Source organism: Mytilus edulis, chromosome 8 (assembly GCF_963676685.1).
Source record: "Mytilus edulis chromosome 8, xbMytEdul2.2, whole genome shotgun sequence".
In the NCBI taxonomy this organism is placed as follows: Eukaryota; Metazoa; Mollusca; class Bivalvia; order Mytilida; family Mytilidae; genus Mytilus; species Mytilus edulis.
Genome location: NC_092351.1, coordinates 33,449,280 through 33,474,296, shown reverse-complemented (window position 1 = coordinate 33,474,296; position 25,017 = coordinate 33,449,280). Strand labels below are relative to the sequence as shown.

The 25,017-nt window shown below is 32.1% G+C and overlaps 2 protein-coding genes across 4 annotated transcripts in view; one reads left to right on the top strand and one right to left on the bottom strand.

Moving 5' to 3' along the window:
- The window catches only part of LOC139486744 (arginine--tRNA ligase, cytoplasmic-like), a 116,326-nt gene that overhangs the window by 44,815 nt on the left and 46,494 nt on the right, over positions 1–25,017 (top strand). The gene's annotated exons all lie outside the window — the stretch shown is intronic.
- The window catches only part of LOC139486747 (uncharacterized), a 36,029-nt gene continuing 11,815 nt past the window's right edge, over positions 804–25,017 (bottom strand). The window contains exons 1-2 of one of the 3 annotated variants that reach the window (XM_071271679.1): positions 19,411–19,522; positions 804–4,472 (exon numbers count right to left, since the gene is read on the bottom strand). In XM_071271679.1, the coding sequence (XP_071127780.1) occupies positions 869–2,620 (1,752 nt within the window). In that variant the 5' untranslated portion in view covers positions 2,621–4,472; positions 19,411–19,522 and the 3' untranslated portion in view covers positions 804–868. Of the gene's footprint in view, positions 4,473–5,753; positions 5,860–19,410; positions 19,523–25,017 lie in introns of those variants that run through there. The other 2 variants (XM_071271681.1, XM_071271680.1) reach the window with 2 other exon arrangements.

The window sequence follows — 25,017 nt, the reverse complement described above, 5'->3', positions numbered from 1 at the left end:
ACAATTAAAGGCTACTTTACATGTTGAAATAAACTAATTTGTAGAAGGTGATGTTAACACTTTTAGCAGATAGCTTTGATACATTATAGAATAAATCCTTTAACATTTATTGCCAACATGTCAATGTAGAAAATGAGATATTTTTAGGGTGTAAATTTCTTTAGTATAATGCTACAAAGTTGTTATTATGCTGTGTTTTATGTGCTTCATGTTGATGTGTCATGAGTGAAGCCATTTCTAACAAGTTTATACAGATATTCTTATCTTGTGCTGTTATAGACCACTGTACAGGGGTTAATAGGTCAAAAGTACCAGGCTTATAATTTGATACGCCAGACGCGTGTTTCGTCTACATAAGACTCATCAGTGATGCTCAGATCAAAATAGGTTAAGGCGTGTTTTGAGCTTTCATAAACAAACAAAACCCCACTATATGTGTTATGTGCCAGAAGCCTAATGTAATCAATCAAATGGATTAGGTCCGCAATAGTTTTGTAGTTTATTTTGTTATAAAAAATTAGGCCATCAGTTTTAAAGTCGAATTATTTTTTCATTTGTCATATTGATGCCTTTTATAACTAATACAATATTGCTTGAGTTTTACTCTTGGGTTGAAGGTTGTAACATTGTCCAATTCTCATTCATGTCTGTTGATTTTTGATAGCTAGATGTCTTAATAACTCTTATTGGCAATCATACCTCAGACACCTCAATGTATCTATATGAAATTCTTTGCTTTGGATATACATTTGTGGTATAAAATAGGGTTTCTTCAGTAAAAGGCAATAAAATGGACTAAAGTACAGATATACATGATATAATTCAATATGATATTGAAATAGAAATAATATATTTATAAATAGACATACTACACTTGGGTAACTGTAATATCAATGTTGTCCGTAGGTACTGCTTGTCGTTCATAACAAACCAACATAACTTGGCTGTGAAACTTACCGAAAAACTTATGTACAGAATTATGTATAAAGTTATCCATACAAAATAAAACATGTGGATATATAATTGTCTGCACAACGGATAGAGCCATTGTACAAGTTACAATGTTTATGTACGCGGCAGATGATAAACGATGACGAACAGTCTCTGTTATATACATGGGTAGTAAACAACATATAAATGTTACTATTAATAGACAACAAAGTTTTATGTAGGTTGGTCCTTTGTCTTCTTGAAGGTCAAGGACATGTTGTTCTTCTGCCGTTGTTTCTGATAGGGTTATGATTGGAGGACTGACTGTGTCATGACTAGAGTTACGTCTGCTTGATTTATTTGACCTGCTTGATTTATTAGACCTGCTCGATTTGTATGACCTATTAGATCTGTTGGATTTTGTAGACTTTTGAGAATGAATTGAAGTCCTACAGCATTCTTCATTACTTTTTGATATGTCTTCTCTGCTTTCAGAGAAATCTTTCTCCCACATTCTTGAATCCAACGTTGGAGTCTGTGGTCTACGTATAAGAAACTCTTTCCTGTCATTCTGGGCAGTCTTTTGTAATTCAGTATCAGATCTAAAGGGAAAGTTTCCTCCGTGAATTTTAGGATTTTCTAATTGTGCTTGCAGGGCCTGAATATCCACAGAGAATTTTCTAACATAATTGTATTGTTTCGCCTTTTCCATTACATCCAGGCCTGTAGACCCTATTTGGCCGATTGTATGTCGACGTCTGCCTAAAATGGCTGCCATGTTGACACTAAGGTGATTATTTTTTGTACGCGAAGGAGAGGGTAGCTCCCCAAGTGTAGAAGTATTGTCATCTTTTATTGATGAAACATCTTGTGGACCAAGATGTTTTGTAGAGTCATGAATGGATTTGTTCTCGTTGTTTTCATTCAATTCGTTATCACTTTCATTGTCATCGTCAGCACCTTTAATGAGTAAGCTCGGTATGTTTATATTTAGTCTCTCAGGAGTTGGTGGCTCTGAGTAGTCAGATTCTTCACTTATTTTTTCTGACCGAACATTTTGCTTATAAACCACCATGGCGATCATTATCACCATAACAATAATAGAAGAGGCTATACAAACACTGTAACATGTTACACGATATATGTAGGAATAACTGTTAAGAATTAAGTAAGACAATGAGTCAGAGATTTCAAATTTTGTAGATATGACCGAATATCCAATTGTATTTACAGTAACCAATACGATTGCAATAACGCTACTGACTAGAATTATTAGCTTTGAATATTTCCGTCCTAATTTGTCCATCAGTACACACAAGCTATGAACACTGATCATAACTAGACTGCAGAATAATCCAGTAAATAGACACATGTATAGACACTGACCTGCGAACTTGACCTTTGATCCTACATCGTACGGTGAATGATGATGATGTATAAGATGATATATCTCTAGTGGACACCACAACAAATCATATAATGTACAAACAATTAGTAATATTGACAAAAATATGTATCGTAGTCGGGACATAAGTCCATTAAAACACATTGCTAACAAAATCGTTATATTTCCACCGCTTCCAAAAAATAAGGCAAGACACAACGTAGTTGACGATAGCACCACTGAATAAAGTTCAATTTCAGTGTCCATTACTTGAGTGACACTAGTTACATTCCCTGCACCAGCCATTTTGTTGTAATGTCTCTTTTTGTATGCTATAAATTGTACTTGATCGTCAAGCTTATTGCATTTTGTTTTATTTCAACATATAATGTCTTTTGATCTAGGAAAGCTTGTATTTCCTTTTTTCATCCTTTGCTAAGCTGTTGATAATGGAAAAGAAAAGTTAAAAATGGAACCGATCTGGAATTTGTAAAGTTATCGGAAATGGTAGAAACGAAATAATGAAATCAAGTCCGTTCAGACAACGTGATTGACTGCCTGGTCACAATGAAACTGTAATCACGGTACGAGACACTTAAAAAAGATTACTGTTAGAACAACATTTCCCAGACACACATTTATCAAAACAATCCATGATAATGCTTTACAGAGATGAACATATTCCCATGTAACATAGATTTCAAATGCTTTAGAGACTATTTAAAATGCTTCCAAACGAGTTTATCCTTATGCTTACAAATTATATGTTGAAGAAATAGCTGCTGAACACTTCTAGATTCTATCCATTCGTACACAACAAACAATGCACTGCAACAATTCAGCTGAATTCTTATTAAAGCAAATTCTCTATAAAGTAGAATAGTGTCCTGTACTTTTGTCTTCTTATGGTAAATTGCATTTAAATCTTATGGAAAGATTAAAAATGTGTAGCTGCATACACAATTACAGCATTAAACTCCTTGAGAAGTGTTAGCTTTTTAAAATGAGTTGTGTTCAAGTTTAACGACTCTCGTATAGTAACTTGTCAATAATTTGATCAATAATCATATCTGATGTCTAACATAGTCATTTGTCAGTTTTCACGATTTTAACTTTTAACAGATGGTTCATTAAAATATCCATTTCTAAATTTACACATTTTTGTTTTTTCCAATTGAATTTTATCCTTCCTTTAATTTACTGTTTTTGCTGAATGTTAATTTCAGTTCAGAAATATAATATTTCTTTTGGAGCCAGTTTTGTTATTAATAAGATATGATCTATAAATTTATGACGATATGGACACGCATTGACAATATTGATATAAGTTTGATTGTCATTTTTCTTTATTTGTAGATTTCTGTACTCTCATTAGTTATAATACTGTCATTGCTACAAATTCAATATCGGTTGAGCTGTAATTGATTTTAATGTCTACAAACTCAATAAGACAAAACCTGTTACGAACCTACGATAACTGTCTATGATCCTCTCCACATTGTTGCAATGGTCCACAATCCTGGTTTATTATTAAAAAATCGTTTTTCTTTCTTTTTTACAAAAGAAATGATTGATTTAGTCTTGGTCATCAACTTGTAACCATGAAATTTATGTTATTTCTTTTTTAATCATTGACAACTTTGCGTAGTTCAATATGACACAGGTTTTATAAGCTATCCATCAGTATTTAAATAAATTCAATAACTTGCATAACATGTGTTAATTTCATTCACAATTATAAAATCTCTAATGGATTTTCAAATCTTGACTAACTGACTTGTATTTACTTAGATGGTATTTAATAACCGAGCTACACTTTCCAATAGTCCTCTTTCATCTCCGATTAAATGTTGATTTTTATATTCCCAAGTATAGATACGTATTGTTGTATTTGAAAGTTAATAACATACTTTTTTCTATGTTGACATATGTCATATCTTATACTTTTCACAACATGTATATTTTCCAAATACTTCAACAATTTTCAGTTTTCACAAGCATTGAATAACTTCTTATGAAATCAATAAAGACAACTGATGGATCATTTGGGAAGCTTGATGGATAACATGATAAAAATCTCCCGATTTCATTGGGTGACAAGATTAGTTAGTTTTCATATCGCTTGTCACAACCATAGCTGATGTCTCACAATCTCTGTCTGTAAAATAAAAATAAATGGAGATGAAATGTAATAGAATAAAATAGTCTACAACTCGGGGCATTTCTATAGATCTTAGGATATAGATATAATGTCTTCATGTGGCATTTTGCGATCATGGTTGACAATTTTAAGACCTTAGTTTTCAATATCATTAGATAACAATATTGTCTGTCATATTGATGTAAATAATGTTTATAATGTTAGAGTGCAAGTTACATAATCTTCGTACGGAGCAATTTAACATGGCTTTTATAATGTCAAAACCATGAGTTTAAATCGATTTATAAGAAATTTCAGTAATATCCTGCTAGTTTGTTCAAGACAGCAAATGCCAGTAGAACTGTAGAAATTGTCTACAAAAAAGTTGAAGCTTATAACTGAAAACATATATATACTTATTTCAGGGTACATCCTACGTACATTTTGTTACTTATTAAGCTATAGAATATTTACATTTATATTTGTATGACAAATTTGTGGTATTTATTTTAGTTGGAAAGTCTATAGCTAGAAACAGTTTAACTAAAAATAATACAAAATAATTGATCAAAATAATGTAACATTATATTAATTTGCTTTCTCAGAGACAAATGCATTTCAAATTATAAGAAAACCCAGGTTATTCGTAAATTTGAAATGAAGGGATGCAGAAAATGATAACCATCTACCATTTAATGCAATTTTCCTCAGGGTCTGACCAGTTAACACTTGTATGTGCCATATATGAGCTCGAGGTAACAGTACAAGATAATCTAAGGCCGTTAGTTTCTCCTTTGAATTGTTTTAAATTGTCATTTCGGGGCGTTTTATAGCTGACTATGCAGTATGGCTTTGCTCATTGTTGAAGGCCGTACAATGAACTATAGTTGTTAATTTCTGTGTCATTTTGGTCATGGAGAGTTGTCTCATTCAGACATTCATACCACATCTTCTTTTTTTATATTCACCATCAAAGTTGAATCACTTTGCTTGGCCAATTGTTAGGTAATAATTAGAAAAGAAATTAAACTAAAGCGACCTTATACATCATCACAAATGTAACTAATATTCATTATAATTTTTGTTATATATATATATATATATATATATAAATAAACAAAAACTACATTTAAAAAGTTCCTGTCAGTACTGTTAACCATAAAGACACCTAGTAATAGTTTTATTTGTCTGACATCATGACAATGTTATTTATTACTTGGTTAATCTCAAAAATAATATGGAAAAAGAAGAAAAAAAACAATGTTTGATCTTCAGTTTTCACTCCCACTAAATTCTTACCTCAAAAAAGTCGGTAGAGATCACAACATTAACAATTAAACATAACATTAGGAAAAACTAGGATATATATATGAAAACTGACAGTTTCAAATGTCACAGTTGGATTGGATAAAATTTGTGAGACTCAGGATGTTTAATGAAGGTTTATGTAAAGTTCATAGTGTATTGACACATATTAAGTGTGGGCTGAGGGTTTTATACAGCGAATTAGCACTCTTAGTAGTAACAAGTTACATACTGTTAAATATGATCTGATCATTGTAGATTTTGTTTATATATAGAAGATGAAATAGGATTATTTACTGTAAACCAACTTATTTTCGCGGATACTTTATTTCGCGTTTATACCAAGCTAGTCAACTTCGCGGCGATTTAATTTCGCGATTTTCTTATTTACCTAATGTAGTTTGATAGGGAAAGATACAAGTTATTCCTTTTTTGCGACGATTTAATTTCGCGTTATTTTTCTAGTCGCGAAAATAAATCGCTCGCGAAATTTAGTTGGTTTACAGTAGTAGAAATGTTGATGAGACACCAACCTGACAATACTGTAAACCAACTTATTTTTCGCAGTTGTAACTTTATTTCGCGTTTAGTCCTTTCTAGCCCATTTCGCGGAGATTTAATTTTGCGATTTTTAAATTAACTAGTTTGAGTTTAATAAATGAAGATCCAAGTTTTTACATATTCACTTTATTTTTCTAGTAGCGAAAGTCACGAAAATAAATCGCTTGAAAAAAATTAGTTGGTTTACAGTAAATGGTTTTCAAAAACATTGGTATATAGATAAAAGAAAAAACATTAACTGTAGTGACTGATCTATATATATGTAACACTCTAATACAGTGGGAGTGTTTGATATCACATATATGCAGGGAAAATGTTCATACTAGCTACCATTGGTACAACACAGAACTCGTCCACTTAAAACTGACCATAACCAAATAGCCAATAGTACTGTCATTGGCATTAAAGACCAATCAATCAATAGGTAACTGCATGATAACAGATCAAGCTAAGCTTCATGAAGCTGCATAACTGAGATCTTTATTAAAAAGTTATGATTCATAATATGAAGAATTGACCATTTCAAATGTTAACACATTTAGAGACAAAGAATATGTCACTTTGTAATGGTCACTACTACAGCCCACACAGTGCATGTCCATCAGCCTGTCTGTCTGCCCATCTATCTGTCTGTCGTATAAGTTATTTCAATGGAAATGCATTCTCCTTACCAAAATGTTTTAATAAGGGTACAGAAGACATTAACAAGCACCTTGAATGTTACTGTATTAGTTCACCTCTTAAGAACATTTACCATATAAAAATACCAAGGTGATGTGGTATGTTTACCGATGAGACAACTCTCCACCATAAACCAAATGATGTAGAAGTTTATGTTTACTTCAATTCACGACAATTGATCCCCACACTATAATGTAACTTAACCCAAAATATATTGCGATCTAAGAAATATCCTTCAGAAAAAGCTAATGTGATTTATCAAAGACATAATTTAACATGTTCCTACTGAAAATGACAGAAATATGAGAAAAATTCAATTTATTTTTCATTCAGATGTAATCATCAACAAACTGACTTTATACATTGTATTAATCGGATCTCCTAATCGTTTGAAGGATCAGTGACGAACTAGATCAGGCACCAGTCGAATAAATAATGGCATGCCTAATGGAGTTTATTATCAGGAATAGAGATACTGCATTATTGTTGGTTATACTGTTAAGCAGATTGACATTTAAGCAATTTATAGGCATAAAATTGAGCTCTTTCATTTCATTAGTAAGCCATCAGAATTAATATGGAGTGTTTAATGCAGTACAGTTTTGCAATTGAGAGAAGTTTTTTATTGATGTATCCAATAAATTTGTTCTTTAACCTAAATAACAAAACTGGTTAAGATGAGATTGGTGCTTAGCACTGGTTATCTGGGGTTTTACACATTGGTGTTATAAAATATCAGCTGTGAGTCATAATTATAATAAAATAGTTGTTTTGGCAAAAAAATAAAATCTATCCATTATGGAAGTATCAGGGACCATGGTATATGACAATCAGTTTGTATCATGTTTTCTGATTGTCTCTCTTTCTGAAATCTTAATCCAGTTCAGAACTTTTAAGTCCATCGTTGCCTTTAAAGCATATGCACGTTGCACATGTTGCAGTGCATGTGTTTCAAATAATTTTGGAAATTAACATCTGCAAGGTCATGGTCACAAACTTTGTTCATCTTTACATTCGCTTAAATAATTTTGTAATAAATATCTGCAAGGTCATGGTCACAAACTTAGTTCAACTTTACATTCCCTTATAAAAATGATTACAACTACAAAGTGTACTTTAAACTAAACGTATGCTCTTTAAACAACATAGACACGATTAAACAATATATCATATTTGTGTTGTTTTTCAAAATAAGGTAATACATGTATTAGCACTATTGACAACAATATTGAACAAACATTACATTAATTTTGAATGTTTTGTCATTAAACAGAAAATAATTTCATTTTTCCTTATTGGTAATTTTCCATGACGATTCTTTCAAATTTTCCAGTTTTCCCAGTATTACATAATTCTCTTATGAAGTAGTCATTAGTAAGGATAAGATCAAGCAAAGATTTTATACCATTAAATAGAAGAATTACTGGTTTCCGCTATGTGAAAAAGGTTTTCTAAAGAGGAAAATATCATTAATGCTGAATGTCAACAATGTTAACCACAAGTCATTTAGACCAGTAACAATATAAGAAAACAGCAAAGCAAGCTTGTGATTGATTTCAGTTCTAAGCTCAAGTAATAAGTGTCTGATAATGTTTGAAATACTTTGAGACACAAATAATTGCTAAATCAAGATTCATTAAGGTTTTTCTTGTCCGTCATCTATCGAGCTGTTAAATAAAGGATAAAAGAACAATTTATCACTTGTCTAAATGATTTTTCAAAAATTGTTGATAACATATATAGCTTTTCAATTCAATATGTAAGTAGTATGCTAGCATCAAGTGTTGTTATGATCAATGCAAAGTCTTTTTATTATGCCCTTTGTTTTTAGGTCGGTGCGTGTGTCCCTCCATACATCCATCTGTCCCACTTTAGGTTAAAGTTTTTGGTTAAAGATTTTGGTCAAGGTATTTTATGATGAAGTTGAAGTCCAATCAACTTGAAACTAAGTACACATTTACCCCAATTTCTTTCCACTGAACATAGAAAATGATAATGCAAATGGGGCATGCAAATGTTCTATGGACACATTCTTGTTGTCATTAGAGGTCATGCTCTAACAAGTCACAAAGAGTCAATCACAGGGAGGTACTTGATTATTATTTGGGTTAGTCTGCACAGGTGAATTTACAGGGGGGCCAGGGGTCCACTGGGCCTCCCCTTTTCTGGGAATTTTTTGTTTGAATATATACGAAATCACTGAAGCATGACAGGATCAGGCGGCAGCTTCAGCCCCTTCATAGGCAGTCAATGGGCCCCCAGTATTTCTAGATCAGCCACTAGTCTGGTTTATTGAATCTATTAATAGCTTTGATAAAAATTTCATTCAATAACTAAATGCCTATTTGTTCAGCTCTCAACAGAATTGATGGAGAAAGCCTGAACGAGTTCACTTGTATTATTGTAATTACAGTTGTCAAGGCTATCCTTTCTCTATACTTCCAGGAATACCACTTGTCTTTGTTAATATACTTGTAAAATGTCACACTTTAGTTGTCACTTTACCCTTTCTAGAATGAAATATTGACTTATGTCAGATGGGAAATTATAAATTGATAATAATTTGATTTGGTAAACAGAAGAGAAAATATTTAACACTCAGATTGTGATGATTTTGAAGTTCACATTGTTTTAATTAGAATACATGTATTTGGTATAAATATTTTTTTAGGGGGCCATAAATATTAAAAAAGAGGATTTTAATAACTGCTGTTTATAAACTGTAAACAGCAATAATGTTCAGCAAAGTAAGATCCACAAATAAGTCAACATGATCAAAAAGGTCAGTTGACCCCTTAAGGAGTTATTGCCCTTTATAGTCAATTTTTAATAATTTTGTAAATTTTTGTAAATTTAAAAAAATATTTTCCTCTGTAACTAATGGGCCAAATTCATTATAAATTGAGATAATTGTAAGAAGCAAGAATGTTCAGTAAATTAAGATCTACAAACACATCACCATCACCAAAACACAATTTTGTCATGAATCCATCTCTGTCCTTTGTTTAATATGCACATAGACCAAGGTGAGCGACACAGGCTCTTTAAAGAGCCTCTAGTTAAAAAAATTTATAGGAATTAAATATGATTTTTCTCAAAATCGTAAAAATTAAAATCGCATTTAAGTCTAAAACGACAAAATCGCAATTTTGCGATAATTTCTGACAGTATTAAATGAATTAATTATTGCATATTATATGTTAATTTGGGCTTACAATATGTGGACAAAAAAAGGAAGCCATAAGCTTTACATGCAACTGTAACCTGATGTGTTGATCATGTGTAAATTGACATTAAAAATTAGGTTTCTAAATTCTTTTAAATTACCATAGAAAATAGTCATTACTGTCATCATGTCAGAGAAAGAAAAAAAAAGCGATTAGAATTTTTTGATTATTTGATGGTTATTTGTAAACATGTTATTGATATGTTCTATTTATGGAAAGACCATATCTATTTAAGTACCACTCAAATGACTTCAGGAAATAAGGCAAAGTTTTTGACAAGACATATTTGTCATTCATACTACATTGGGTATTTATCAAAATATTGTTTTAACTGACATCAGTATATATTCAGTATAGTTGAATGAAGTACGTTTTACTTCCAGCATCTTGTACCAAATAGATATGTGCAGTTTCTTTCAACATTTCCCTGTCACATTGATCACAGTTAAGAGTCCATTGGTCAATGATGTTATTTAGACTAATTGACCTAGGTTCAACCAGCATAATAAACCCATTCATAAACAAATCCAAATTGGTATGTTTTTTGTGGATTTTAGTTCTTAAATATGGAGGAATAAGATTGTATTTATTTACAGATAACTTTCATACAGACCAATTAAGGGTATGAGAAAAAAAAGGGGGAGGGTAATTGTACATAATGGTTTGAAATTTAGTTGTTAATGGTATCTCTGTCCTCTGTGCCCCCATCTTAATCAGACATTGATATCAGCCAGGTATCAATGTTATTTTCTGTAAATAAGATCATTACAGAGGTCTGCTATGGAAAGATTACTTCTCTGTAGAGAATGGACACATTTAACTCTAATTATTATGTACCTCACTTTGGTACTTGATGCCAACTGTCATAAATAAAAGGAAATATGGCAGTTATAGAAAATATATCTTTAATTTGGTTGTCAGTTGGTTTTCCTGGGAATTCTAATTGGATTTTAAATCCCTTTGAGTTGTCTTTTATTTGATAACTTGTAATTAGTAGGACAGAAACGTGATTCTTGTTTCTGGTAGAAAGTAATTAAGATGCTTCCAAAGTCATGTTTCTCTTAAAAGAGCATGTCAGAAAACACATTATATGCTAGGATCAATCACATGTTATATAATATCATGTATAAGTATATTTATAAATGCATTAGATTGAGGAAGCAAAGGCATTTTGAACGATGACATATTTTTATTTAGGGGCCACTGCTGAGGACAAACCTCAGAGTGTGGGATTTTCTCGCTGCGTTGAAGAACCATTGGTTGACTACGCTGTTATCATCTGCTCTTTGGTCCGGTTGTTGTCTTTTTGATTCTGGTTATAGTTTTAAACAAATTATGTGTTTTGAATTGCACTTTTGGTATCTCTTTACTTTTTATGAATTGGTACAACTACGTAAAGCTGGATATTTATACCACTAACAATGTGCTGATCGGATGGGAATATGAAAAAAATGGACTCGTTTCACTTGATATAATGTGCACATAGTGAATGCAGTATAATCAAAGTACACTGTACAAACTGCACCATTAAGTTGAAGACCAAGCTTCATGAATGACCATGACAACTAGGTCAAAAGAGAAAATCAAGAAACAGATTTACATGTAACAATCAAAAATGAAAAAAAAAAAGATACAAAAAGAACATGTTTTTAGATGCTCAACCATTTCCCTAAGCATCACCACTTATTCCTGGGTTAGTTCATAATAGACCTATACTCAGTGAGTCTGGCTTCTGGGTTTACAGGTTCGAATGGATTGATTGTATTACATGTGTTTTCTGCTTTTAAGAATTGTATAGATATAAAATTTAAAGAAAAAAGAAAAAATACAATTGCTATTTGTCAGAACTATATATATTTATATATTGTCTCAGAGCACAGCTTTCAAATTAAAATTACCTTGAAGAGAAATTGTTTACTAGCAATATATGAAAAACAATTCGGAGAAATGCAGAAAAATTTCATTTTCCAAATCCCTAAACACAAATGTTTCTATGATTTAAAGTAATATTACATGCAAGAAATGACACTAAATTAATTTAAAAATGTAATAATGTTATGTTAGTCAGAACTTACGTGACTTAAACCTAATCAACAGTTAGTAACATTGTTCGATGTACAATAGGGATATATGATATTAGCGGGAGTAAATATTAATCATAGAATCCTCAGAAGGCATCATCGATACCTTACAATGTAATCAGTGTACTATATCATTGTATTTCTGTCATCGTTAAAAAAAAAAAATCTACGCTTTTTACTTTGATTCTATAATTTAACGGTTATTTGCTTCTATTTGAGGAAGTTGGTTTGCTATTTCTGGCCAAAATAGATGCCTTTAGGAAATGAAAAATCTCTTTGTTGACAAATTTGTGTTTCTATCATGTTTATATATTGATTATGACTAAATGCATCTTATTTTGATAAATTAGAAGTCATTTATTTCATCTTGAACATGCGTGACTGAGAAATAAAAAGTAGACAGATTTCAATGTGAAATGTTTCTTTGAAGAAGTTTGTTTTTTTGCAACATCATAATAAGATTACTACTCATAAATTGTATATGAAAGAATTGTTATATAACTACTGTACCTGTAGTGTCTACGAAAGACTTGTAATGCTTATTAAAAGAATCATGATGTTTCAGAACAATGGTGGTAAATGTTAGAGACCATTCAATTAGCTTGTTTTTATTTCAATAATTAATTGTGGAGGATTAAAGACAGTGACACACAAAGATGCCTTTGAAGATAAAGTCATTTACCTTAGTTTCAGAGGCAAATTTAGAGGGTGGACTCCACCTGAGCATGACCTGAGTGGGCCCCCACTTAAGAAAATTTCTGGATCCACCGCTGGGTTTGTATTTAAACATCTTGAAGTGGAGGGAGATGTGCTTTTTTAATCATGTCACTCGTGTCAAAATTCAAGGGAGGTAAATCTTCATGATCATTGTCAAAAATTATTTCTAATATCTTAATCAGCTAAGTTAAAAAAAAGGTAAAAAGATAACATTTAATAAAAGTCAGCATTAAAAATGAAATCAGTTAAATAATTATCCATGATTATTACAGTACAGATCCCCCTGCATGCTTATTAAAAGAACTCATAATTCATGAAAATAAAAAGTCTTTCTGCATCAGTGCTGTCAAGACAAAGCTAATGCCATATGTTCATTCATCACTTAAACATTTTTTAGAGTCCAAACTAGATTTAATTCATGGTCTGACTGAACACTGAAGTCTTCAGTTGCAAATATGTTCATGTTTTGCCCTGATTTCTAATCTGTATATATATATAGTGGAAAACAGTGAAAAAATGCAAAACACTTAATCCTTTGGATAATGAGAACATAATACATGTACTTCTAAATATTATCTAGCATTACTTTTCCCAGGGGACATTTTTCTACAAGTGCTCAATTATTAAAATAATAAAAGTACAGAAATCTGTTGTTGATCAAGAGATAAAGTTTGTACAGTGCATTCCAATCCTCTAATATGTTAAGTTATATTATGCTTTTGATGAATTATTATATTCATTTTACTATTTGAAAATTATTAACATTTCCCAATAGCACAAATGTTCATAATATTTCGAGTGAATAACTCAAGCATTCATCTTACGTAAATTAACTCATCATAGATATCTGAGGATTAAAATTTCCTTAGCCAAGTGTTCTTTTGTCTACAAAAGACTCATTTAAAGTAACATTTGCATCTAAGGCCAAGTAAAGTACTAAGTCGAAGAGCATTGATTTTAGACTCCAAATTTCTAAACGTTTTGCCAAATAGAGCTATTTTAATCTACATTCAGTCGTTTAATTGTATTTATACCTATTGCATATGACAATGATATAAGGCATAGGCGGATCCAGGGGGTGTCTGGGGGGCCGTTTGTATGACTTATTGGCCTGATTATCATCTAGGATGTGTAAGGATATAGTTATAAGAAAGAAATAGAAACTGCTTTTATTTTGTTTAAAAAAAGTGCTGTTGAACTAAAAATAGTTATGATGTCTAATCCAGAATTGTTTTAGTACATAAAAAAGTTAGAAATACAAGATAAAAAGCTGCCTGCTGTGAACGTAATTTTTGTGACAAATGCAAATCTTTGATAGAACTTGAGGATTATCATGGCATGAAGCAATCATAACTTGATGAGAATTAATAAAAGAAGATGTGGGATATACCTATAAAACATCAGCATATTGTAGTGATTGATCATCCTAGAACATTTGCTTAAGTCATAAGTAAAACAAGCATTTTAGAAAATGTAACATTTGCTTTCTACTCCGGTTTTATATTTTAAGCTACTGTTAATTCAGAAATCATTGCATGCATTTTTTTATTGGCATTGTTGAAGAATGGACAAAAATGTTAGCAAGTAACCAGATGGCCAAAGTATGTGCCTCTTCAAAGCACAAAAACATATGGCCACATTATGTGAATCTTCAAAGCAAAAAAACAGATGGCCACATTATGTGCCTCTTCAAAGCAAGAAACCAGTTGACCACATTATGTGCCTCTTCAAAGCAAGAAACCAGATGGCCACATTATATGCCTCTTCAAAAAAAAACCAGATGGCCACATTATGTGCCTCTTCAAAGCAAGAAGCCAGATGGCCACATTATGTGCCTCTTCAAAGCAAGACGCCAGATGGCGACATTATGTGCCTCTTCAAAGCAAGAAACCAGATGGCCACATTATATGTCTATTCAAAGCAAAAAACCAGATGACCACATTATGTGCCTCTTCAAAGCAAGAACCAGATAACCAAATTATGTGCCTCTTCAAAAAAAAACCAGATAGCCACATTATGTGCCTCTTCAAAGCAAGAAGCCAGATGGCCACATTATGTGCCTTTTCAAAGCAAGACGCCAGATGGCCACATTATGTGCCTCTTCAAAGCAAGAAACCAGATGGCCACATTATATGTCTATTCAAAGCAAAAAACCAGATGACCACATTATGTGCCTCTTCAAAGCAAGAACCAGATAACCACATTATGTGCCTCTTCAAAAAAAAAAACCCAGATAGCCACATTCTGTGCCTCTTCAAAGCAAGAAGCCAGATGGCCACATTATGTGCCTCTTCAAAGCAAGACGCCAGATGGCCACATTATGTGCCTCTTCAAAGCAAGAAACCAGATGGCCACATTATGTGTCTATTCAAGCAAGAAACCAGATGACCACAATATGTGTCTGTTCAAAGCAAGAAACCAGATGACCACAGTATGTGCCTCTTCAAAGCAAGAAGCCAGATGGCCACATTATGTGAATCTTCAAAACAAGAATCCAGATGGCCACATTATGTGCCTCTTCAAAGCAAGAAACTAGATGACCACATTGTGTGTTTATTCAAAGCAAGAAGCCAGATGGCCACATTATGTGCCTCTTCAAAGCAAGAAGCCAGATGGCCACATTATGTGCCTCTTCAAAGCAAGAAACCAGATGGTCACATTATGTGTCTATTCAAAGCAAGAAACCAGATGACCACATTATGTGTCTATTAAAAGCAAGAAGCCAGATGGCCACCTCATTATGTGCCTCTTCAAAGCAAGAAACCAGATGACCACATTATGTGCCTGTTCAAAGCAAGAAACCTAACTTTATGACTTTATAATCCAAATGTTGTCATTGCATGGTGCTGTCTGCTATAGTTCTTTGTTAGTTTTTTGTCATAGTATAATTCAGGCTGTTGGTTTTCTCTTTTGACTCAAGGTTTTGAGTTTGTTATAACAAAAATAGTGGTACCAAAAGTTTCTTTATTGTAATTGTGTTTTAAGTTGGTGGATAGGATTCCTCAAGTTCTTAGTGTTAGCAAGGTAATTGGTCTGTCCTTTAAGGTGTAAACAACTTTTCATTGTATGCAAGCATACCTGTTTATTGCAACAGCTTTTTCAAGTTTTCATTTGGTTTGCTCAGACTTACATAATTGGTTTTGGAATCATCTAATAATGGGAATATGTTTTCAATGCAATTCTTCAAAGTTCAATTACTTATAATACATGGGAAATATCTGTTTTATTGGTACTTCTTTCATAGCTAGAGAAGCTGAAAATAAGTTGAGGAACTAATAGAAAGAGTTTCAATTGTTTGTTTGTACTTTATTTCATTACGCCGAGCTGTAAAAAACTGCATAAAACAAATGACATGGACTCTGGATGACACAGACTTTATACTGAAGTATTTGATATGAAAGAATTGTTCTGCCTTTATTGAGCGAAACAGCAATAAGTTTTATCTCTTAATGACCGGGCTCAGGTGTATTATAGAACAGAAAACCATGAACACAAGATTAATTTCCAATGCAAAGATTACTTGAACTTTTTTCCTAGTTCATTGGTAGCTTAATGAAGATTTGAAGAAAATTTGTCATTGATTATTTATAAGGTAACTGTGCCAGATTAAAGGCAAAAATGCAATTTTAATGACTTTACTCCAATGTGGTTCTCAATAACATGACTTAGAGCTCAACATTTAAAGGCTAAATTTCATAGGGAAGGGTGAATACTGATTATTCACTTTTATACTTATCCCCTTTAAAAGTTTGATATGTCTAATCAGGTTTCTTCAGACTATGATTGTACAAAAGTCTGACATTTCTGTCTTCATGAAAGGCTATAGCTACTAAGGTATACTTAAATATTGAATGACTTAAGCTTCTGTCTATCATATTGAAATCAGATGTATACTGTTGATTACAGAGTTTAATAAAATGCAAATCAATGGCTTTTTACAATCATTATTTTTTTCCCATAATCCTGTCTCATTTGTTTGATATTTAGTTAATGAGTGTTTTCTGAGGACTACTTCACCCCACCCTTTTAGCAATTTAGTGAAAACAATAATCCAATGAATGTTAGTTTTAAACTTTCATTTTATACTTGTAATTTCAAAGTGTCTCGATAGATAAAATGTTCTCCCATTTCTATTTTCCTAGGCAAATGGAGGTTATGTACCAGTATTAGGGCCCACTTAAAGCATCCTTGGGCTGCTGTAGAACTTATTTACTATATAAGACTGCAAAATTTCAGTTCCTTTTTCATACTACTAGAAGCCCCCTTTATAGTTTCTTGAATAATTCTTTGAGTGTCATGACCGTCATTTAAGAGCACAATACTGTTTTGAGTATTACAGCTGATTTCAATGAGTATGTAGTTAAAGGTAATATCTTTGGTTTAAGCTTGCTTGCTAGCTGCACCATAAAGTCATTGTTAGGTTAGGTAAACTACCCTTCTTTAAAAGTAGACTAGTCCGACAGATAATGATTCTATCTGTCTCTAGGACTAGGCTAATTTGTAAGGAGGTTGAGTATACCTTACCTAACAATGACGTAAGGGTTCAGCTAGCAACTAAGCAATTAGCTAACCAAAGATATTACCTTTAGCTACATACTCATTGAAATCAGCTGTAATAGTGTCATTTTATTATCTTCCTTGTTAATATTATACGATAAAGTCACAATCTGTGTTAAAATTATAAAAAAAGTATTATATTGAAATGAAGTAAATAACTATTTCTACACCTCCAGATAAATAATTAATCTATAATTGTGGGTTGGCTGGCTGATATTACTATATTAGAATAATTGGATGTAGTATGATTGCCAATGAGACGATTTATCAACATGTATTAGAGACAGAATGACGTAGACGTTACAGGTCACTGTGCAGCCTTCAACAATGGGCAATATCCATACAACATAGCATGCTATATTTATTTATCTAAATTAAATATATTCTTATGTGTCATGACATAAATATTTCATTAGTTGTAAAACATTTCTGTAAAAATTCAAAAATGCAGATTTTGCAGATATCAAAAAGTTTTTCAAATCATATATAGCCAGTAGATTATATTGGTTTATTTATTTTCAACAAACTATCAAAGAAGACCATAATCTTCTTAACACACAAGGTAAAATCCTTTTTAACATCAAAAGAAGCAATTCATTATGCAAAAACCATTAAAACCATAAAGGTTTAGTAAACAAGATTGTAACTTCATTAGTTATTGTAGAAATCCTTTCATCATGCAGATGCTATGAATTTGATGATACTGTGCAAGTCAATGCGAGTATGGTTTTGAGGGAAAGATGATAGTCCATCAGAAGGGGACGATAAATGGCTAACCCGTGTTAAGAGAGAGCCATCGATATCTCTTACACGTAAAAGACACCCTTGTAGATTTCGAAAAAGAGCAGGCTTAAATGCCACTACAAGGCAGCACTCGCACCCGCAAAGTGGAAAGGGATTGATATAAGTTTCAAAACTTGTTTCCCAATCCAATATAAATATTAATATGTTTAAACTATTTAGTCAATGCTTTAAGTTTAGCCTTCAGTTCTACAATTGGGTCACTTTAGTAAATTTTCAATTTGCAGGTCATTCCTGATTTTTCGTAAAATTCCATTTATAGGAACTTATATATTATGTTGAAAGTATCATTAAGATATATACACACTAAAAAAATGGGGGAAAAAATCTGAATGCTGATAAAATCATAATTAGAAATTCTAATAAAATTGAGAATGGAAATGGGGAATGTGTCAAAGAGACAACAACCCGACCAAATAAAAAACAACAACAGCAGAGGGTCACCAACAGGTCTTCAATGTAGCGAGAAATTCCCGCATCCGGAGGCGTCCTTCAGCTGCTAGACTTCAAGTTAAAAAGAACTTGAACCCTTCAAATGAAAATAAATTTTGAAATTGAACAGATTCTAGATGCTTGTACAAGTTATTTTAAAGGAACTGTAATATGACATCATCAATAAAAAACACCATAAATAAATAAGGAATTCAGTAGAACAAGATCTGGTACACTATAAAGTTTATATGTCTTGCTTGTAAATTTGGGCCTTTTACAAACACTATATTATATATAGATAAAGGACTCCTTTAGGAATAATGACTTTTCAGAAAAGGTAAAAGGTCAATAACATACAATGAAACAGGAGACAAAATTAACAATACTATTTTATGTTTCTGGTTTTAAAATTTATTTATATTGAGTTCCGTTAAAATAATTCGGTTACATTATTTTTAAGCAGTAAATGAAGGATAAAATTAGCATTAAATCTTTATTTGAGTAATTATAACTATATATAATCAAGATATATAATCACATCAATATCATGTACCTATACCCATATATATGTGATGGTAATAAAATGTATTTTACCTTGAAGCATGTTTTTTTATTCCATGAAGATACGATGATATGGTATTGTTAGCTGTGATGACTAGAGTAAAAGATTGTAAGCCTTATATAGCGTTTTATGATCAATACAACTGACAAACTTAAATGGATTTCTCCGTATTTTATCACGATGTGTTTAGTAAAGTTAGTTTTTAATGTTGTATTATTTTCAAGAGAAGTTGTGGCAGTTATTAGCCACATGAGTATAGCACTGTTTTTGCTTTAAGTTTAAAGTTGTATCAGGAAGATTAATGAACAAGACCTCTGTACAATAATTGAAAATGTTTAAAGCCATTTAATCTGTGGATCGGAGTATTTATGAATTGAAATAAAAAATGTTCTGAAAGCTGTTATGTAATATTTAATGAAGTTTTTAATGCACTTCAATACCTAATTGATAGGGGATGTCGCTGGGAATCTGTTACCCCTACCCTTTTCATATGATTTAGATTTCAAAAATGTATACCTTTAAATTTGGTATAATGCGTAGGTAAAAGTTACCTTTTCACATATTGTTTGGGTTTTATTTGGTGGGTATTTATTATGTAACAGTGGAATACAATAGTTCCAAAAGAGAGAAAATTGGTTGATCAAACACAGCCGGGAACACCAAGATAGGTGAGAGTCATGAGACTATTCAAGTTAATGGACCTTTATTGACCTTATCATAAATTTCTGATAGTTTTCCTGACCTATTCACATATTTTCAAGCTTGACAAGGTGACCTATTCCAGCAGTTATATCCTATCACCTTGTATATAGGAAGTGGACCCTGAGGTCACTAGATAGGAGTCAAAAATTTTAGACAGGGAATTGATATAAACATATGACATCCATGAGACATGTTACAGTATTCAACCAACAATGGCGGTCACGTCACTAAGGGTGAACAAGTTTTACCATTGTCTCCATGGCACAATTGGAATGACAAAGGTACCTCAAAAACCAGTGACCAAAGCTACATTTCTTGCTCAAATATAAGATATAATCCAGTTCAAAATATGATGTGTATTCTTAGACCTTCTTTTCTTGTATATGGTTAAAAGATTGCCTGCTGAGTGTTTTAACAATGGACATCAAGTAATCCATCCTCACAGTTGCTTTAAGACATACCAATCTTATAGTGAATCAAAAGTTAGTAGGAAAATTATTGAAGATCTAAGGCAACTACATTCTAATTAATATAATGAAGTGAATTAATATATACCTATATTCTATAAAAATGATTTAATGTTTATAAAGATAGGAAATCTTACTACTAATGGCTTGTGTGATTATAATACTTTGAACTGTGTTTGACATTTGAAGATGATTCTTAATGCTTTTGTATGCTAAAACAGCTTGAAAACATTGTTTGTATGAAGAAAGTTGATAATAAAAATCACCAGGGACATTGTTTCAAGCTGATAGCTATCTTATTGTGGCAGAATCCATAAATTATTTAACATTCAATACAAAAAGCTGATTATTTACCATCATATTGCTTAATTACAAATTTACTTCTGTGTGGGAAATCAGACTGCCTTAATATTCAATTGTTCCAACAATGTAGTTATTTGCTGAAGGTCAACGAACAAGTATAATTATAATCAAATTGTCATAAAGCCCCTGGTGGGTGCTTTTTCTTTATTTAGATATCCCCATGGCAAAGGAGGAGGAGGTATAATGAATGGTTGACCTCCTTCTATATCCATACATCAGACACACACATAACTATTGAAATTAAACCAGAACTATAAATCATGGCTGTGAACTTTTTATACATGGTGACTTGGATGGACTCGGTTGGCACTCATCATAACCACATCTTTTTATTGACAGTAAATTCAGAAATTATTGGGATATATATATGTTTTTATTATTGCGAAAAATGTGAAAAGGTTATAATGGCAATAATTTAAGCTCACATTTTTTATGCCCCTGACCTACGATAGTAGAGGGACATTATGTTTTCTGGTCTGTACGTCCCTGTGTCCATCCGTCTGTCCGTTCATTCATCTGTCTAGCTTCAGGTTAAAGTTTTTGGTGAAGGTAGTTTTTTATGAAGCTGCAATCCAATCAACTTGAAACTTAGAACACAAAAAATTGTTCCTTTTATGATAAGATCTTTTTAATTTTAAAGCCAAATTAGACTTTTGACCCCAATTTCACGTCCACTGAACAAAGAAAATGGAAGTGCCAGTTTCAGGTTAAAGTTTTTGGTCAAGGTAGTTTTTGATAAAGTTGAAGTCCAATCAACTTGAAACTTAGTACACATATGTTCCGGGGCCTTTGTTCCCTATGGTATGATCTTTCTAATTTTAATGCCAAATTAGATTTTTTAACCAATTTCAGGGTCAATTGAACATGGACAATGATAGTGCAAGTGGGGCATCTGTGTACTTTGGACACATTACTGTTTTATATGAATTAAACAGGATTTTTCTCAATATTGCAAAATTTTAGTCTAAAATGACAATATCACAATTATAAATGCTCACAATAATTTCAGAACTTACAGTTATATTATATTATACTATGGAGACATATGTATCCCCCTCTACAAAGTTTGTTAGTAGATATAAGAAGATATGGTATGAGTGCCAATGAGACAACTCTCCATTCAAGTCACAATTTGTAACAGTAAACCATTTTAAGGGTCAAAATACGGTCTTCATACCAAATATATAAGCATATTATATTCAAATTAGACTGTCTGTCTAAAAACTAAATTTTGGGTCCTTCCTTTAATTTAAACCAACTTGAAAAAATTACAATGATATAAAATATGATGTATCTACTTTGCAGCACATAGGAATCGTTTTTTCTCTGCATTGAGTATTTTAAGAATAGAAATCTTCATTGGCTGCATGATACCTGTGACACTTAGTACTGCAAAAACATACCCTATTAAAAAGATATTTAATAGCTATTAAAAAGTGGAAGTGGGCAATTTTATCTGTTGACTCTGTTCTAGTTTGATATGAGTAAACTTAGCTATACTGTTTAACGTGTTATAAGACCTTTCACTCATACATTTCTACATGAGTTGTCTTTTATACATGATTTAGATTAGTACATATTTCTCATAGGTGGATCCAGGAGGGGGGGAGCTTTTGTTAGAAAAATTTGTTTGTTTATATAGGAAATCACTGAAGCATGACTGGAGCGGGCCCCCACTTATGAAAAGTTCTGGATCCACCACTGTTTCATTCATTTTTTCTATGCAAGTTTTTGTTTTAGGAATCTTTACCTTGTCCATTTATAGTATAAAACGTGTTTGTTTTGGGAATCTTTACCTTGTCCATTTATAGTATAAAACGTGTTTGTTTTGGGAATCTTTACCTTGTCCATTCATAGTATAAAACGTGTTTGTTTTGGGAATCTTTACCTTGTCCATTTATAGTATAAAACGTGTTTGTTTTGGGAATCTTTACCTTGTCCATTTATAGTATAAAACGTGTTTGTTTTGGGAATCTTTACCTTGTCCATTTCTAGTATAAAACGTGTTTGTTTTGGGAATCTTTACCTTGTCCATTAATAGTATAAAATGTGTTTGTTTTGGGAATCTTTACCTTGTCCATTTCTAGTATAAAACGTGTTTGTTTTGGGAATCTTTACCTTGTCCATTTATAGTATAAAACGTGTTTGTTTTGGGAATCTTTACCTTGTCCATTTATAGTATAAAACGTGTTTGTTTTGGGAATCTTTACCTTGTCCATTTATAGTATAAAACGTGTTTGTTTTGGGAATCTTTACCCTGTCCATTTATAGTATAAAACGTGTTTGTTTTGGGAATCTTTACCTTGTCCATTTATAGTATAAAACGCGTTTGTTTTGGGAATCTTTACCTTGTCCATTTATAGTATAAAACATGTTTTTAGCTCACCTGGCCTAAAAGGCCATGTGAGCTTTTCTCATCACTTGGCGTCCGTCGTCGTCGTCGTTGTCGTTAACAATTTTTCAAACATCTTCTCCTCTGAAACTACTGAATGGATTTGAATGAAACTTAAAATGATTGTTCCTTAGATTATCCTGCACAAAGTGTGTGCTTCGATTTTTGATCCGTCAAAAAAACATGGCCGCCGTTACTTAAAATAGAACATAGGGGTCAAATGCAGTTTTTGGCTTATATCTCAAAAACGGAAGCATTTAGAGCAAATCTGACATGGGGTAAAAATGTTCATTAGGTCAAGATCTATCAGCCCAGAAATTTTCAGATGAATCGAACAAACCATTGTTGGGTTGCTGCCACTTAATTGGTAATTTTAAGGAAATTTTGCAGTTTTTGGTCATTATCTTGAATATTATTATAGATGAAGATAAACTGTAAACAGCAAAAATGATCAGCAAAGTAAGATCTACAAATAGGTTAATATGACCAAAATTGTCAATTGACCCCTTAAGGGGTAAATGTCCTTTAATGACAATTTTTCACAATTTGTTCATCATATTTGCTAACTTTAAAAAATCTTCTCCTCTGAAACTACTGAATGGATTTGGATGAAACTTAGCATGATAGTTCCTTAGATTATCCTGCACAAAGTGTGTGCTTCGATTTTTGATCCGTCAAAAAACATGGCCGCCCTTACTTTAAATAGAACATAGGGGTCAAATGCAGTTTTTGGCTTATATCTCAAAAACGAAAGCATTTAGAGCAAATCTGACATGGGGTAAAAATGTTCATTAGGTCAAGATCTATCAGCCCTGAAATTTTCAGACGAATCAAACAAACCATTGTTGGGTTGCTGCCACTTAATTGGTAATTTTAAGGAAATTTTGCAGTTTTTGGTCATTATCTTGAATATCATTATAGATAAAGATAAACTGTAAACAGCAAAAATGATCAGCAAAGTAAGATCTACAAATAGGTTAATATGACCAAAATTGTCAATTGACCCCTTAAGGGGTCAATGTCCTTTAATGACAATTTTTCACAATTTGTTCATCATATTTGCTAACTTTAAAAAATCTTCTCCTCTGAAACTACTGAATGGATTTGGATGAAACTTAGCATGATAGTTCCTTAGATTATCCTGCACAAAGTGTGTGCTTCGATTTTTGATCCGTTAAAAAACATGGCCGCCCTTTATACTTTAAATAGAACATAGGGGTCAACGTCGTCGTCGTCTGTCGTCTTTAACAATTTTTCAAACATCTTCTCCTCTGAAACTACTGAATGGATTTGAATGAAACTTAAAATGATTGTTCCTTAGATTATCCTGCACAAAGTGTGTGCTTCGATTTTTGATCCGTCAAAAAACATGGCCGCCGTTACTTAAAATAGAACATAGGGGTCAAATGCAGTTTTTGGCTTATATCTCAAAAACGAAAGCATTTAGAGCAAATCTGACACGGGGTAAAAATGTTCATTAGGTCAAGATCTATCAGCCCAGAAATTTTCAGATGAATCAAACAAACCATTGTTGGGTTGCTGCCACTTAATTGGTAATTTTAAGGAAATTTTGCAGTTTTTGGTCATTATCTTGAATATTATTATAGATGAATATAAACTGTAAACAGCAAAAATGATCAGCAAAGTAAGATCTACAAATAGGTTAATATGACCAAAATTGTCAATTGACCCCTTAAGGGGTAAATGTCCTCATT